This window comes from Macaca mulatta, chromosome 11, assembly GCF_049350105.2.
Source record: "Macaca mulatta isolate MMU2019108-1 chromosome 11, T2T-MMU8v2.0, whole genome shotgun sequence".
NCBI classification, from domain to species: domain Eukaryota; kingdom Metazoa; phylum Chordata; class Mammalia; order Primates; family Cercopithecidae; genus Macaca; species Macaca mulatta.
The window spans coordinates 95,776,515-95,795,548 of record NC_133416.1 but is presented as its reverse complement, the minus strand read 5'-3'; the positions used below and the strand labels follow the sequence as shown (position 1 = coordinate 95,795,548).

The following is a 19,034-nucleotide window of genomic DNA, read 5'->3' as shown; positions in this document are numbered from 1 at the left end:
ATCTGTCATTGATGTTAACATAAATTTTAGTCAGTATTACTTCCCTCTACCAGAACTGTTTCTACTGCATGCCTTGGTTGTAACAGTGCACACAGATTTCTCATTATTTTTTTTCCTAATCATGTAAATAATTTGAAGGCAACATTTAGCAATGAAAGGATTATTGGAATTTTGTGTGTTGTGGGGGAATACACGGGGGACAATTTTGATGCATGTTTCTAAAAAAAAAACGAGAACTACCCACGACAATATGTGTCTATACAATGAAAGACTATCCAGAAATGAGAGGTTATCACACAATGAGCTTGACCTAGAGAGAAAAGTTGTACAATGATTAAACAAAGTAGCAAAGAAAAATGCCATATACAGCTGCAGAGAATGTTAACAGGAAAAAAAAAAAAAAACAAAAAAAAAACACAGATGATTACCCAAACTGAAAAGATACATTTTAGAGCAGAAGTCACAAACACAGGGACATTTTGCTTCAGGAGTATTATCTCCATTAGGGTGTGTGTGAGCGTGTGTGCACACCCACACATTTAGGTACCCTATCCCCTCAGAGTTTCCAGAAATTGGAATAAGAGGAAGAGAAAACAAAGATAAATATTTTGTTGATATATTAGAACACCTCATTTAATTGGAAGTCAATTGTGTGGTAACTGAAGCTACTCTAAACACAGTTCAGAACTAAGAAATAAATGAAAAAGGTGTGTGAACTCAAAGTTAGTGTGAAAATATTCATGTGCTAAAGGTCATACTCTTTGTTCATGGGAGATTTACTCTATAAAGTCTTTTCTCAGAAAGTTTTACTCAAACATTTTTGAAGTACTTGTTTCCTGGTTTCCTAGCCAATGCAAAGCCCATAAACCGCACAGCAAATAATTGCATAGCATCCGCAGTTTCAATAGTTTCTCATTTGATTCTTACTACTAGTTCATGAAATGGGTAAGACAAAAATTATTTTTATTCTCGTTTTACAGGCTGATAAATGGATACTCAGGGGGATTAGCTGACTTGCTTGAAGTCACATGGGAAGGGACTGAGAGGTTTTCTGGATCCATATTCTGCCCATGGTTTCCAAAAGCGTTTTTTTGTTTTGTTTTGTTTTTTCCTAATTTCTTCTTGGTCCTTGGAAACCTTTGTTTAAACAGAATCTTTCTAAGAGGCATGAACAAATTAAAAAAAAAAAAAAAAAAAAAGCTGAGCTACTCTGCTTAAAATAAAGGGTGGGGGGCCAAGAATTCTGGCAGAGGCAGTTCACTTTCCTCATCTGGAATAGCTTGACCATCACTACACTGCACCATTCATTCATTCATTCATTCGTTCATTCATTCCAAAAGTATTTCAATTGAGCTGTGTTTTATTTTTCTGTTGCTACTGTGATAAATTGCCACAAATTTATTGACTGACTGGGTGTAGTGGCTCGCGCCTGTAATCCCAACACTTTGGGAAGCTAAAGCAAGTGGATTACCTGAGCTCAGGAGTTCAAGACCAGCCTGGCCAACATGGTGAAACTCCATCTCTACCAAAAATACGAAAAAAAAAGGCCGGCCATGGTGGCAGGCACCTTTAATCCCAGCTACTCGGGAGGCTGAGGCAGGAGAATCACTTGAACCTCGGAGGCGGAGGTTGCAGTGAACTGAGACCACATCACTGCTCTCCAGCCTGGGCAACAGAGAGAGAGAGACTCCATCCAAAAAAAATATATATATATATATATAAATATTATAATTTTGAAGATCAAATGTTCAAAATAGGGCTCACTTAAATCAAAGTATCAATTAGACTGTGTGTTGCTTTCCAAAACTCTAGGGGAGAATCTGTTTCTTTCTCTTTTCCAGCCTCTAGAAGCTTCCTACATTCCTTGACTCCTGGTCCCTTCTCTCTATTTTCAATGCCAGCAAGGACGTGTTGAGTCCTTTTCATGTCACATTTACTTGACTGTTCTTCCATCATTGCGCCTGTCTCTGAACAGAGCTGGAAAATAGTCTCCATTTTTAAGGACCGTGGGGATTAGATTAGACCCAGGGAATCTAGGATAGTCTCTTCATCTCTAGTTCTTAACATAATCATGTCTGGAAAGTCCATTTTGCCATATGTGATGATATATTCACAAGTTCCAAGAATTAGAACACGGACATCTTTGGGACCATTATACTTTCTGCTATAAGCTCCCATATGGGACATGTGTTGTGCTCATCATCAAGAGTGCAGGAGACTGGAAATAGGCATGTTAGTGGTAAAAATATGTTGCAAGTAATGACATGACAATCTGGGGGAAACAGGAAAACTAAGGAACAAACAAGTGAAACCTAAATGTTTACAAGTTATACAAACAAGTACAGTAATTTGGAACCTCTTGGAGAAGGGAAGTTACAACTACCTAAGTGAGATACTTTGAAAGTCTTCCTTTTATTTGATGACCCTGAACCGTCAAAGAAAAGCAAAGTTGAATATTTCAATTCACTGTTTAAGAAATCAAAGTGTGTGTACAATATTAGAAAGACTTCTGTGTAGAAAAATTAATACTGAAAAATTTCTTTTTTATATAAAGAAGTAAGCTCTGCAGTTCAGCTCTCTCCTGAGTATACTGATGAAGGAGGTGTCATCCTTGCTTCGCAAAAACCTCAGTATTTCTAACTTGATTATCCCCCTGTCCTAATGTTTAGCTATGCCAGAATGAATTCTTGAATTTTATGAAAGGTAGGTAGTTTAAATGGTAGCAAAGTATCTGCAAAATTAAATTACAGTATGAATTTATTTATAATGGCTTTAAAATAAAGGGCTTTAAGAAATATAGGTTTTTCAGAGATATTTGAATGTTCATAAGCCAACATAGATTTAATTTTAGCATTTACCCAGTAGATTTTTATAAAATGAACAAAACCATATCTTTGTAAGCTATTTCAATTTAACCGATACAAAAAAATATATTGCCTGATCAAATCATTCTTCAATTATTATAGCAGTCTGTGTTGATATATTTTAAGGAACTATCAAATGACATATATTAAAAATGATGGTTTGAATAATGTAGAATATTCAGCTGTGGCATGGAATGTGGAACAGACTTGTCTCCATATGCTTGATATTTGCAAAATTATTAAAGTTTTAGAGATTTGCTATCACATCACAGTTCTCACAAATCATCTAACAGATTTGCGGGAGTTCTGGGACAGTGTAGAGGGGCTAAAAGGACAGGAGTTAGAATTGGACAGATCTGGGCTTACTGATTTCACCACTCAGAAGTCACCAAATGTCCCTATACCTCAACTCCTTCATCTTTAAAATTAGGACATATGAAAGTTATTGTTTTTTCGTTATTAGATATCCAAGATGCTTGGTATATAGTAAATGTTCAGTAACTTTTAGCTCTATTCATGGAACTGTTCCCAAAACACCACCAGCATCTGCATTTACATTCCAGCACTCTGCCTGATAGAATTGAACTACTTATACTCCTATTTAAAGCCACACTTTCTACTTGAGAAATGAATCTCACCCCTTCTTTCCTGCTCAAGGCTGTTGCCCAAGCAGTCCCCTCTCTTCTGACCTATACTGCCAATTGCTTCCTCCTATTGGATCATTCCCATAGGCATATACACATTCTGATGTTTCAACCTTCTTACAAAGAAAACTCTCTTCCACCCCCAATTTCTTGCCAGCTACTTCCCCATCTTGGTTTTATTTGTGTGTTTGTTTATCCAGTTGCTCTCCTTTGAAAGAAAACTTCAAAACAACTGTTCATACTCATTGTTTCTAGTTAGTCTTGTCTCTTGCTTTCTTAAACCCACCATAGACTGGCTTTTTCCCGTACCACTTCAATAAAAGTGCTCTTGTTAGTGTCACCAGTGACCTTAATGTTGCCAAACCAGTAGTCAGTTCTCAGTCCTTGTCTTACTCGACCTATAACCAGCATTTGACATAGTTTGACCTTCTTTTCCTTAAAGTACTTTTTTAAAGTCTTGACTTTCTTCCATAATCTTTTTGCTTTGCTCTCTTGGACTCTTTTGTGGGTTCTAACTCTTCTGTCAGATCCCTTAAGGTTAGAACACCATAGCATGCTCAGTTCTTTGTTCTTTTTTGTACTTTTACTCACTCCCTTGGTGATCTCATCCACTCATTTGCTTAACACCCCATTTATATATGGAAGGCTATCATATTTATATCTGCAGCCCAAGCTTCCCTCCTAAGTCCAGATTTAAATATCTTGACCTGGCATTATCACTAGAATACTTCAAAGACATCTTAAACTTAACATACTCAAAATTTAACTCCTGATCTGCCCCCCAAACCTTCTCTATCCCCAGTGTTCCCCATATCAGTTGATGGCAACACCATCTTGCCAGTAGTTCATACCAAAATTCTTATAGTCATCTTTGACTCTTTCTCTCAAATCTTACTCTGTCAGGAAATTCTCATGGTTCAGCCTTAGGAAGATGTCCAGAATCTAACCACTTTCAGTTAATGTATTACTATAACCCTTTCTTGATTGGATTACAGCAACAACCTCCCAACTTGTCTGTTTCATTTTCTACCTGTTGTCACCCTAAAGTCTATTTTTATTATAGCAATCAGACTGATCTTATTTAATTAATTTATTTTTATTCTGAAGTATATTTATATCCCGCCTCTGCTCAAATTCTTGCAATGAATCCTATTTTATTCAAGTAAGAGTCAACGTCTGGGCAATGGGCTTCAATAAGCCCTACATAAGCTGGCCTCTCCATTGTCTCTCTGACATCATCATCCTCTACTGCTCCCTGATTTACTCTTGCTATGTCTTAAATAACAGATGTCTTAAATAGACCTTAGGACCTTGGCACCAGCTTTTCTCTCTGTATGCCGTACTCTTCCCACAGATGTCTGCGTGGACCACTGCCTTAGCTTTGTCCAATCTTTGGTGAAATGTTGTCTTCTTAATGAGACACTTGTCAATATTACCCTGTTAAAAATTCCAAGCTGTTTCCATACATACTGCAATCTTTGGAAAGAAAAGAGTACAGTTAGTTCTGTGGCTCTTCTCTAGACTCAGAAATGCCTGGTGATTTGACCCTCCCTATAAGTCTTCTTTCAGCAAGGACTCAAGAAACTTTTAGGTGTTCATCTGTACTTCCTCCAAGAGAACTCAGCTGAAGTTACTAGGTAGCAAGCACTGATGTGTGCTTTATTACAGGCATATATCATGCACTGATATGTATTAATATTTTATTGTTGAGACTGGTACTGGTGGCGATAGCTGCTCTAGAAAAATGAATAGAAGTTCATGCTGTATCCCTAAAAAACTGCTCAGCTAGCAAGGTATAAGGAGAAGGAATCACCTACCCAGCATCACCTATCATTGCCACACATATCCTGGGTGTTCAGTGACTTTCTAATATTAGAGATGGCCTGGGAGTTGGCTCTGCTGGTGCTGTATGTACTCTTTTGTTACCTAACCTTTCTTTCTTTCTTTCTTTCTTTCTTTCTTTCTTTCTTTCTTTCTTTCTTTCTTTCTTTCTTTTTCTTTCTTTCTTTCTTTCTTTCTTTATTTATTTCTTCCTTCCTTCCTTCCTTCCTTCCTTTCTTTCCTTCTTTCCTTCTTTCTTTCTTTCTTTCTTTCTCTTTCTTCTTTCCTTCTTTCCTTCTTCCTTTCTTTATTTCTTTCTTCCTTTCCTTCTTTCTTTCTTTCTTCCTTTCTTTTCTTCTTTCTTTCTTTCCTTCTTTCCTCCTTTCCTCCTTTCCTCCTTCCTTCCTTCCTTCCTTCCTTCCTTCCTTCCTTCCTTTCTTTCTTTCATTCTTTCGTTCTTTCGTTCTTTCTTTAAATGGAGTCTAGCTTTTGTCTCCAGGCTGGAGTACAGCGGCACGATCTTGGCTCATTGCAACCTCTGCCTCACGGGTTAAAACAATTCTGCTGCCTCAGCCTCCCCAGTAGCTGGGATTACAGGCGCACACTGCCACATCCAGCTAATTTTTGTATTTTTAGTAGAGACGGGGATTCACCATGTTGGCCAGGCTGGTCTCGATCTCCTGACCTCGTGATCCATCCACCTCGGCCTCCTAAAGTGCTGGGATTATAGTCATGAGCCACCACAACCGGCTGACCTAACCTTTCTTAAAACTCAGTAGTACACATGGTGCTTAGCAAAGCCTCCTGTGACTCATGACTGTGATTGTCACTCTGAACCCAAGATCACCAGTAAGGCAGAGTAGACATTATGATTCCAATCCCCTTAACCTTGCTCTAATCTTTTTTTTTCCATAGCTTTTGACACCTTTTGACATACTGTATAACCTAGTTACTTATGTTTGTTGATTAAGCCTTATGAGGGCAGGTTTTTTTTGTTCATTATATAGGCCTAGCACCTAGCACAATGCCTGGTATACACCAGATACTCAATAAATACTTGTTAGATGAATGAATGAACAAATGTTTCTTTAGTATTTATTCAAGGCCAGGAGTAAAGGATTGTGAAGACCAGTAACAGAATTTCTACCGTTAAATTTCTTTGAGCCAAGGATGTGATTATGGTCATTTCTGAGATTGGTCCCTTACAGAGATGTCTTAGAGAAAGTTCCCAAATCACATCAGGAAAGAGGGGCTTAGAGAAGTTTATTTCCAGGGAGGTTATGTCTTAGCAATGACAATATAAAAGAAAGCTGAGTTTAATAAATTATATTTACACATGTGAAGGAAGATTGTGTTATTAACGGAGTGTTTGTATGTAGGGGTTGTCCAAAAAGAAGAATCCTCAGACAGAAATAATTTTTACAACTTAGTCTTCACTGTGGTCCAAGAAAGATGATACTATGAAGAGTGTGACCCCACAGTGCTCAAAGTAGCCTTAAATTAAATTATGCAGGATTACTGCTAAAATAGACCATGGTGGTAAGGGAATAAAAGGATTTTAATTTTGAATACAAACCACTTTATCCATGTAATTAGCATTGTAGTTTTAGAAATTTTAGCAAATAATAATCATTATTTGTTCTAGTATAATATCTATAGTTAGCGTGCAGATATTAATTGAAAATAATAATCCAGTTCCTTTTAAATATGGCTAGCTATGTAAATAGAGAAGATTTCTAGTCATGTGCATCTGGACTCTTGTGTAATTTTAAGATTTTACAGAAGAATGGTATCTCATGAAAGAATTCACACATATTTTAGAATGTCTTCACATCTGCATGGTTTTGTCATGTTGTTTATTTTTCCTGGAACGCTCATCTTTTTTTTTTGTCAGCCCTTGCAAATCCTCCTTGTCCTCCTAAATCCGGCCACAGTCACATTTTCTCTCTGGCTTTTCTTGGCACTGTCTTCCTGCAACTGGTTCTCCCCCTTAAGGTTAATTGATTAATTGCTTCCTCCTCTGTGTTCCCAAAGTGTTTATCACAAGGTGTGGGTGTTATTTATTTACCTGCCTCTGAGTTTCAAGGGCATCTTCATCATCTTTGTTACCCTAGTGACTGGCACTGTTCTTGCAGCATAATACATGTTTAATAAATGGTTATTGAATTTGAGCATCAGAATATATTTTTACCTTGACCACTGATTCACCCAGCAAATATTTATTAAGGGCTTTTTATATGCAAGATACTGTGTTACGCGTTGTGAAGGTACTACAAAGATAAATCAGATGCACAAGTCCTTGAAACTCTATAGTGTAATAAGGAATAATAAGTCATGCATTAAAACAACTATAATACATGATAGAAAATGTTGTTTTCAAGCTGATGTGTAGGTTATGTGTGTTTGAGAGAGAGAGAGAAGACAGATTACTTTCTGCTAGGGTTCAAGAATGCCTTCCTATTGGCTAAGGAAATATTTTCCTGACGTGATTAAAAAGCTGTGTTTCAAAATATTCTTTTGATGTCTCACAAATTAAGTGGAATTCTGTCTTAGGTCTAAAAATACACATCTCTGTCACTTTAACTTGGTGTACTCTTGTAGATTATTGAATTAAAGCACTGCTCAGGGGTTATACTGCTACTTGCCAAGCGGTCTACATTTAAAGTAGAAATAAGATGTTTCTTTTGGTGCCATAAGGGATACATTTTATGCATTCTCTAGCTTTTAGAAGACACCCCAAAGGCTAAGTCTTTAACATGCTGTTACAAGTTTATTCCTAATTGCCATTGGGAAATTGGCTGAAGAAAGTTTTTGACAAAAGTTAACAATATTGTCATTGAGAGAATAATTCAAAATGGATTTTAACTAAAAGCTTTTTAAAACGTTGGTGAACATAGCTTGAATGTGTAATATTTAATTGCATTTAAGCCAATAACACACATACATATATATATATATTAGACCGGCCTTTTTGTGCATCAAGGCATTAAATGTTAAAAGTTTGAATGATTACAGATTTTAACTGATGATCATCAAGCAATTTTTCTGTTTTCATTTAGACTTGGATTCTCACTTGCATTTATCTCCAACTGCTCCTATTTAATCCTCTCGTCAAAACTGAAGGGATCTGCAGGAATCGTGTGACTAATAATGTAAAAGACGTCACTAAATTGGTGAGTAAGGAATGCTTTAAAGTGCCGTGTAAAAAAGAGCTGTGGCTCTTTTTCCTGTGCTTGTTGATCAAAGATTTAGATTTTTCTTGCCCCAAAGTACTGTTTTCCTAAGGTGGGGAAAGGAATCATTGGGTTACTATAAAGGGTTTATAGAAAGCAGGTAGTGAGATATTTAAGGTCATGGATACTTTGTTGGTAAAACTGGCTAGTTGCACACCGCTGCTGTGACTGCTTATTTGCTGGTCTTCTCGCCCTCCTTCATAGGCAGTGAAGGACCTTGGAGAGTTCGCTGTGTGCTGATGGGCTTGCCCCGGCTTGTTCCCCATAATCTCTCCAGTGGGTTCTCCAGCATGTTCTATTTCCCCTTCACATGTCTTCCTACTCTTCTCTAAAAAGCCTAACGAAAGGAAATCTGAAATGGCTATTCTCCCCATTCCATCAGTATGAAGACCCTGTCACATGTCAGTGGGCATTTGCTTCTTCAGGGAACATAGAGAGGTGATTCATTGCCCACATGCTGAAGGGACTCATCTCCCTGGTTTGTGACATTGAACTCTTCCCTCAGCGAAAGCCATTTGCATTTTTGCCCCTAAGTCACTGCCAGCTCCATGCTATGCTTTTCCAGGTGCTTTCTCTCAAGATCAAGCCACAGAGAGGGCATAACACGTCTGGAATGCATCCTTCCCAACCCTCGCGATCTAGGGGAGATCTTACATGCTTGTTTGAACCATGTATGATTTCAGGATGAACAAAGCTTGAGAAGCAATTTTTTTAAATTCCTGGTTATTTAAATACTCACTGGAGAACCGAGGTGATGTGAGAATAGGTAAGAAATGAGGGTTGTGATGTAGAGAAAGGGATGAAAAGTTTATTTGTTGGGGTAATAGGATAAGGAGTAGAAGGGGCTCTATTTATCTTCCCTCTTCTTGATACATATTTTCCGGTGTATATGTTTTATTTTGGGTTTATAATAGATCTTCAAAACAGAAGTTTAAGGCCACTGTTGAAGTCTTGCTAGCTTAGCCTCAATATAGAAGTAGAAACCTACAGACACAGTTTATACAAATTCCTTGGGACCCAGAGAGTTAAGGTTTAAAAGCATTCTCCCATACAGCAGCAGCAGATGTATCAGTATGTCTTACTTGAGGGAAATGTGAGCAAAGCCATGCAAGAGTTGCCTGATATATACCCGGGTAGCTATTGTGTATAGGGTGGGGGTGAGGGGGGCATATTTAAAAAAAAAAAAAAAAACATACTGTTTAAAACAGATCATGTTTTTTTCCTTGAGTTGCTTGTTAGTTTGTGACCCAAGAAACAACACTAAAAGGACAGTATGTGTTTAAAATTTAACTTTTGTGCATGACCTGGGTTCTAGTCTAGACTTAACATGTGATGGCTATGTGACTTTAGTCAAGGCACTTGACCTCTTCAAGCCTCAGTTTCTTCATCTGTTAAATAGAGATAATATGTCAGAGGGATCTGAGGATAAATTGTAATAATGTAGCCTAAGCCCATAGTGAGCACAGTGCCTGACACATAGTAAATATTTAGTAAGTGTTAGACACGGTTACTATTTTATGATTATGTGAACTTAGGGAAGAGGAACCATACCAAGTGCCTCAGTTCAGAGCTGAGATGAGTGTCGGGTGGCATTACTGGAAGTAGGATGGTAGTAAGCACCATGAGATCAGTTACTGCCTTAACTCCCATCTGACTACTTATGCCCATGCCTAAATTCATTTATCAATAAATTGTTCTCAGATTCTAGAAGCTATTGACAAGACTAAGCACAATAATACAGAAAATGTTATGGTAAACTTGTGTGAGATGACCTAGTCTAGCAAACATGCACATGATTTTAGCTTTCTGTAAGGAAGGAAGATAAAGATTTAGAGACAAGATGAAGGAAAGAATAAGTCTACAAAGCAAGACAGACCCTTGAAGATGTAATGGTGCAAAACTACTTTTGAACATATGTTATCTTAATACCCAATGGGCTCAGTCAGTTGTTGGCTAAATTATTCATCTGGGAATTTTAATGGTGATATAAGAGAAGGGTGGGGACAGCAAAGTAGAAGGTGTTCATTAAATGTTTGCTGCGTGAGTGAAGAAGAAGAAATGATGTGCTCCACTTAATGAGCATCACAATCACCTGTCATGCTGATGAAAATTATGCCTGTATTCGCAATAGCAAAGACTTGGAACCAACCCAAATGTCCATCAGTAATAGACTGGGTAAAGAAAATGTGGCCCGTATACATGGTGGAATACTATGCAGCCATAAAAAGGATGAGTTCATGTCCTTTGCAGGGACATGGATGAAGCTGGAAACAATTATTCTCAGCAAAATATCATAAGAACAGTAAACCAAGCACCACGTGTTCTCACTCATAAGTGAGAATTGAACAATGAGAACACATGGACACAGGGAGGGAAACATCACGCACTGGGACCTTTTGGGGAGTGGGGTGCTGGGGGAGGGATAGCGTTAGGAGAAATACCTAATGTAAATGACGAGTTGATGGGTGCAGCAAACCAACCTGGCATGTGTATACCTACGTGTTGTTAACAAACCTGCACGTTGTGCACATGTACCCTAGACCTTAAAGTATAATAATAATTTAAAAATTGCAAGTGCCTGGACCTACAGCAAGAAACTGCTTTGATAAGTCTGAGAAAGGGATCCAAACATCTATGTTTTTAACAAATTTCTGAAAGGAGACTTAAGAGCAATTGCTCTAGATGGTCTCTTCTGTCATTGTTTAGAAATGAAAATGTCTTGACTCTTATTTAATCTCAACTCCTATTATGACTAGTTATCTGTGTTGTATAGATTTATAAAGATGCCAGATTAAAACAAATCTTCAAAATATGTTTACAGTAGGTCATTACTTTAGAACCAGCAGATCACAGTCTCTCAGGGAGTTATTTAAGGTGCAGCTCTAAGAGCATCACTATTCCGAATCTCAATTTGTGGAGATGAGGTGTAAGAACCATAATGTTTCCAACGAGCATCTACATAAAAGTTATTTATGTAGAAGTATCAGGACTGCTTAGGCAATAGTGCTTATTGTGTGTGTGTGTGTGTGTGTGTGTGTGTGTGTGTGTGTGTTTTAATGTTTGAAGTGGAGTGTTCCTATCCTAACTTATTAATTTCATTTATTCAAGCAGCAACATGAGTGACTGTTGAGATTTATGGATGGAGATAATCACAGCCTTTCTCTAAAGAATGCTGGGGCAGAGCATCTTGATGGAAGTCAGGATTACTGGGTTGTTTTAATGCCAGCTCCACTATTACTTGGCTGTGTGGCCTTGGACAAATCACTGAATCTTTCTGGCATTCAATTTCCTAGTTTTTCAAGTGAGGAACATGGACATGATCAATAGGTCTTAATCTAGGACTGATAAACTTCAAATGCTTACACATGAAGTTCAGAATTGTGCTGCCTTTGTATGCCTTATGTTCATTTCTGAGGAGAGTGTGTAGGTTTTATCATTTCTCAGATAAATCTATGGCCCCAAAGAAGATGAGAACTACTAAATTAGAGAAATTTGGAGGCCCTTTTCAGCTTTGAAATTATTTTATTCCATAATGATGTTTTTTTTTCAGGTTGCATCTCTTGGAATAATTCAGTAATGACTCGACTAAAGGAGGTTATATAGGATGAGAGGAACTTGCTTTGCAGACATAACCTTGCTACATTTTATGTGAGGGAAAGGAAGTGGCCTGACAGTTGATTTTTGCCTGTACTCACAGTTATTCCTTCAATGGAAATCATTCCTTTGCAGCCCCTACCAGTTCCGTCTTTGCATTAGGTGGCAACTTGCACTGTGCCCACATACTTTATTTACTTGAAGTGATTCTCATGTCACAGAAGCACATGATTTATGACTTTAATGTCAATTGTTTTAAATTTCTTCTTGAACACTTTATACTGCCCCTACAGTCCCCATGGTTTTCATTTGAATTGTTTCTGGCACGTTTACTAAGCATAATAGTTCATCTATTTACAGAACATTTTACTTTGTTTCTAAAAAAAGTGTTGCAAGACTTGTTTTAAATGGCAAACTCAGACTTACCTAAAGAAAGGGTCAAGTATCTGGGAAGAGGATGAATCAAGCTTTCATAACTTGTATCTATGGGATAGTTAGGTTGCAGCTTTTAGCAGTTGTAATTGTTCATATAAGAAGGAAATTCAAATATTGAAAGAGTTCAAACTAGTTTTCTCTGTGTATTCTCCCTCCTCTTCTCTTTGTTTGTGATGATGTTGTTTCTTCATTTGAGGCAGTTTAACTCAATATGATTTTGCTGCTAAAGAGAAAAAATGTTTTTGTCTTTAACTTTCTATTGGGTAATGACTTATCTTCCTCAAAACGTTTCTTAAGGTCCCGTCCCCATCTCGTAAAGGTGGAATTATTCTGTCTTTTCAAGGTCAGTCTACAAATTAGTAAGATAGCATTAGAACAAAGGAACCTATTGTTTTCCTGGTCTTGTCGTGGGCAGTTAATTCAAGTTGGCTATATTTATACATGATTCATGGAGATTAACATAATAAGAGATTATAAAAATATCCTCAGATAACACATTTTCACACTTTGAATAGACAGTCTTTATTAATTCTGATTATTTTTCTCTTCAAATATTATATTTCTCAAATAGAATTACTACTGCATTAAAGTGAAGAATTGGAGTCCCTGAATGTCCCCATTTCTGGATGAATTCTTTTCTTCAAATGACCTGTGTATATCATTAATAGTGAAGATTTCACATAATTTTGTTTGACCTTTGAAAAATAATAGTTTGAAAGATAGTTTTCAAATTTTATTTTATTAGGTTGCAATATTTAGCATTTTAACTTCTGCTCCTGTGGTCAGCAAAAAATTTGTTCTCTATTTAAAGCTAAAATTTAAGGACATTTTATATTTTTTAAAAAAAGGACTATTAGAAATAATATGTATTAAAACTCTCTACATAGATTGCTATATTATTAAGAGTATCAGTCTTATTGTTAGGAAAACATTGTTCTTCCTTTATAGAATAAATTACTTAGATAATGTGTCTTCTGCTCCTTGAATTTTTATGTTTATCTTTTGTGGAGATGTGGGTCCCTTTGTGTTGCCCAGGCTGGTCTCAAACTCCTGGTCTCAGGAGATCCTCCCACTTCTGCCTCCTGAAGTTCTGGGATTATAGGTGTCAGCCACCATGCGCAGCCTGCTCCTTGGTTTTTTAAAACAATAGTTACGAGTACATAGACACCATGCAGAAATACTTGCATGGATTGTCTCCTTTACTTTTCATAACCTTATGAGGTAACTGTTTTTAGGCCCAGTATATTGGTTAGAAAGCTGAGATCTAGTGGTATTTAGTAACCTGATCATTATCACTTGGGAAATAGTTGAGTAGAGGTTTGACCCCCTAACTACATATCATTGCAGCACAGTAATGCAGTTCATAATTTATAATGCATTCCCAGTAGTTTCAGATGTAAATTTCAACCACAATTAATGAATTATCATTGTAACCTACTGAATTTTATTTCCTGAATAGTAGTCACCTTATCTTACTGTGATTAGGAAGCTATCATATTGTAGAAGCTCAGTTAGTACTACTTAATTGGAATCATCATCATAAGGTATGTCATCATATGATAGGACATCATCATAAGGTATGTCATCATCATGAGGTATTATACACTCCCTAAGTATTATAGTTTATAATCTCTTCTATTTGAAAGGAAAAAATGGTTATCTATCTTTGTTTAGATATTCTTTACTGAGGAAAGATGACCTTGAAAAGCCTCCTAAAATTGTCATCTTAATTTTTTTTTTTTTAATGAGACAGGATGTCTGTCACCCAGTCTGGGGTACAATGGTGCAGTCATGGCTCACTGGAGCCTCAAACTCCTGGGCTCAAGTGATCCTCCTGCCTCAGCCTCTCTAGTAGCTGAGACTCCCAAGTAGTTGCCACCGTACCTGACTAATTTTTAAAATTTTTTTCTTGAGATGGACTCTCACTTTGTTGCCAAGTCTGGTCCCAAACTGCTGACTTTGAGTGATCCTGTCACCTTGGCTTCTTAAAGCAGTAGGATTACAGGCATGAACCACTGTGCCCTGCCAATTTTGTAAAATCATGAATTGAGTTACCATTTTTAAAAAGTCCAGTTACACTCGAAAACTATACAGGTGTGGTAATACACATGGCTGGTTAGATTTTTAGTCAATATTAGTAGTAGATAAAGTTTTAGGAGAAACAAAACAGCAAAAAGCTTTTTTGGGAGGTGTTATTTCTGAAGGCTGAACAACTAACATTATAGTAAGCTACTGTATATGAGTGAACGATGACATTTAGATAGAAGTGTAGAGCTTTTCTCCTCTACAGCCATGATTATTAAACAGTGCTAGGTCTGAAAATCATGGACTCTTTCCCCAGAACAGTTGACATATGCACAGCATTTTATTAAAGTGTCAAGGGAGCCATAGATCACTACTGAATTTTGATTCCTGCCTTGGACTTGGGAGAGACAGCCGAAACAAGTAAGGGTCTTGCAAAATGTCCAAGTGGCCGCTGATCTCATGGGATTTAGGGACCTCAGTGACACTTGAACCATGAGACTTGAACCATGAGATTCAAAGGTTTTTAGATCAGTCATCTAGAGAGGAAGTTAAATGTTCTGATTTGGAATTATTTTTCTTCTGAGTCCAAATACCTGCAGGGTGCGGTATGCAGCCAGTGCCAGTTTGGCTTGCAAAGACTTTTTCTTGGCCGAGTCTCCAGCATTTCCGAATGCTGTTCTCCCGTGGATATTTTTCCAGTGTCACTGGACATGGTCAATCCTTAGGATATCCAAAGAAGACAGTAAATAGGGCCCACCAGCACAGTTAGCTCATCATCCAGTGACTTGTTTTTGCAGTTTCTTATTTACAATCTGGCATAGTATTGACATCCTTGCACTCCAAACTAAAGCTCATTACAATGAGTTAGCCTTTGGTAAAATTTTCCATCAGTTAATTTTTTTTTCTTTTCCATGAATTTCTTTTAGTAGAACAGATTTTTTTAAAAAATATGTACCCTTGGTTACTTATCCATTTAACTCTACCAACAGGGAATACCTCCCTGGACTCTAGACCTGGCTCCTGCTTTTCTAGTTTCTAGTTTACATGTAAATATTTAATGTATATTCAGATTCCTAGTGGTCTTCTAATCTTTTGTCTGTCTCTATTTTCTCTTTGCGCCAAACTGTCTTACCATACTAATCTTGCTATTTTACTACCATATTCCTTTGCTGAAACACGTTCAGTGTTGCATCACCACTTACATAAGGAAGTCAAACCAGACTGAATTTATAGAAATTACCTAGTTTGCCCTCTTTATTTTACAGACAGGGAGTAGAACTTCCACAGAGATGATGCTATGTGTCTAAGCAGAAGCGATTTGCTGTAGAGTTCTGGTGGTAGAACTGTTCCTACTGTACTTTACTACTTCCCATTTGACCTCCTTAGCTCAACATTTGGAGGGTCTCTCTCAAATGCAGTTTTCCTGGAGTATTTCTTATCTCTTATGTGGTCTCCCTAATACATTATGAGTTTTCCCATTTCTTTGCCTTTGCACAGGACCCTTCCTCTATCTAGAATGTCCCACTCCCTTGCATTTAGTATTAATAGAAATTCATACTCATTCACATACCATGCCTAACTAAGCACTTCGTATTTTACATGAGTTATTTAATCCTTATAAACCTGTCAGCTAGATTCTACATGATTGCCATGTGACACATGTGAAAAATTAGGTTAAAGTAGATGCAGTGACTTGCCTGAGACTTCTGAGTTAGCAGGTTGCAGCGCCAGGATCCAACCTGAGTGGTCTGTCCCCAGAACCTGTGCTATTAATCCATACATTAAATTCACTGCCTCTAAGGAATATTTTCCAAGTTCCAGGCCATAGGCTTGCTCTGTGATATATATGAGAGAAGCCGAATTTATTGCATGGTTATCTGTGCTTTCTGGAAGGTGAGTCAGTATACTACGGGGTTGAATATTTCCTCCCCAAAATGCTTGGGACCAAAAGTGTTTCAGATTTCATTTTTTTTTTTTCAGATTTTAGAATATTTGTGGTTTTTTCTTTTTAATATACTTTCAACTATTATTTTTGATTCAGGGGCTACATTTGAAGGTTTATTACTTGGGTATATTGTGTGATGTGGAGGTTTGGGGTATGATTGATCTCATCACCTGGATAGTGAACATGGTACCTAATAGGTAATTTTTTTAACCCTGTCTTCCTTCTTCCTATCTAGTTGTCCCTGGTATCTATTGTTGCCATCTTTATTGCCATGAGTATGCAGTGTTTAGTTCCCACTTCTAAGTGAGAGCATGCAATATTTGATTTTCCCTTCCTGTGTTAATTCACTAACAATGATGGCCTCCAGCTGCATCCATATTCCTGCGAAGGACATGATTTTATTCTTTTTCTGTGGCTGCATAGTATTCCATGGTGTATATGTATCACTTTGTCTTTATTCAGTTCACGATAGGCACATAGGTTGATTCCATGACTTTCTATTGTGAATAGTACTGTGATGAACGTACAAATGCATGGGTTTATTTGGTAGAAGGACTTCTTTTGGATGTACACCCAGCAATGGGATTGCTGGGTTGAATGGTAGTTCTGAGTTCTTTGAGAAATCCCCCAACTTCTTTCCGAAGTGGCTGAACAGTGTATATGCATTCCCTTTTCTCTGCAGCTTCACCAGCATCTGTCGTTTTTTTGGCATTTTTTAAAATTATATTTTAAGTTCTGGAGTACATGTGCAGAACGTGCAGTTTGTTACATAGGTATACATGTGCCATGGTGGTTTGCTGCAGCCATCAACCCATCACCTACATTAGGTATTTCTCCTAGTGCTGTCCTTTCCCCTGATGTGTGATATTTCCCTCCCTGTGTCCATGTGTTCTCATTGTTCAACTCCCACTTATGAGTGAGAACATGTGGTGTTTGGTTTTCTGCTTTTGTGATAGTTTGCTGAGAATGATTGTTTCCAGCTTCAACCATGTCCCTGCAAAGGACATGAACTCATCCTTTTTTATGGCTGCATAGTATTCCATGCTGTATATGTGCCACATTTTCTTTATCCAGTCTATCACTGATGGACATTTGGGTTGGTTCCAAGTCTTTGCTATTGTGAATAGTTCTACAATAAACATACGTGTACATGTGTCTTTATAATGGCATGATTTATAATCCTTTAGGTATATACCCAGTAATGGGATTGCTGGGTCAAATGGAATTTCTAGTTCTAGATCCTTAAGGAATCACCACACTGTCTTCCACAATGGTTGAACTAATTTACACTCCCACCAACATGACAGCCATTCTAACCCATATGAGATGGTATCTCATTGTGGTTTTCATTTGCATTTCTCTATTGATTAGTGATGTTGAGCAATTTTTCATGTATTTTTTGGCCCCTTGCATATCTTCTTTTGAGAAATATCTATGTCTTTTGCGTACTTTTTGTTTATGGGGTTATTTTTTGATTGTTGAATTGTTTAAGTTCCTTTTAGGTTCTGGATATTAGATCTTTGTTGGATGCATAGTTTACAAATATATTCCCCCATTCTGTAGATTGTCTGTTTACTCTGTTAATAGTTTCTTTTGCTGTGTACAAGCTCTTTAGTTTAATTAGCTCCCAATTGTCATTTTTTGTTTCTGTTGGAATTGCTTTTGAGGACTTAGTCATAAATTATTCCCCAAGGCCAGTGTCCAGAATGGTGTTTACTAAGTTTTCTTCCAGGATTTTTACAGTGTGGGGCTTTACATTTACATCTTTAATTCCTTTTGAGTTAATTTTTGTATGTGGTGAATAGTAGGGGTCTAGTTCCATTCTTCTACATCTAGCTAGCCAGTTATCCCGGCATCATTTATTGAATAGGGAGTCCTTTCCCCATTGTGTATGTTTGTTGACTTTGTCAAAGATCACATGACTTGTATGTATGCAGCTTTATTTTAGATTTCAGATTAGAGATGCTCAACCTGTATAAATGCTTAGAAAGTAATATTAATACAATAATTTATTAAGTGACCACAAATATCTACAACTTGACTTTCTAAGTTCTCTTCCAAATGTAATTAGAAAGAAACCAATGAAAACCAAGAAAGTAATAACGGGGAGACAGCGCTATAGGTAGGTGTGCTGAGCCCCAGCGCAGAAAGCCAGGGTTTGCATCCTACCTGCACCAGTTACTCCTAATGCCTGTGACCTTGGGGATACCAGTTAACCTGAGTTTCTATGACCTCATTCGTAAAATGAGCTTAATATGATCTCTCATGGGGTTGTGGTAGAGACTGTATATGAAAACTTGTTTTAAATTATAAAGCACGTTTCAAAAACAGTATTATTTTTCAATCTCACCAGAAACTGAATATCCATAAATCAGGTTAACAAAGAAATTACTTTATTATTATACACTGTCCCACTGCCAGTGGTAGAGTGTAGATTCCAGTGTTTTTGTCAGGGAACTTCCTATAAGCCTTA

General features: G+C 37.3%; 1 protein-coding gene across 4 annotated transcripts in view; it reads left to right on the top strand.

Moving 5' to 3' along the window:
• KITLG (KIT ligand) overlaps positions 1–19,034 on the top strand; it is an 87,672-nt gene that overhangs the window by 27,631 nt on the left and 41,007 nt on the right. For 3 of the 4 annotated variants that reach the window (XM_015152437.3, XM_015152436.3, XM_077953221.1), the window contains exon 2: positions 8,389–8,502. The exons of the other annotated variant lie outside the window; for it this stretch is intronic. In XM_015152437.3, coding sequence (XP_015007923.1) covers positions 8,389–8,502 — 114 coding nt within the window. The remainder of the gene's footprint in view (positions 1–8,388; positions 8,503–19,034) is intronic. 4 annotated transcript variants of the gene reach the window in all.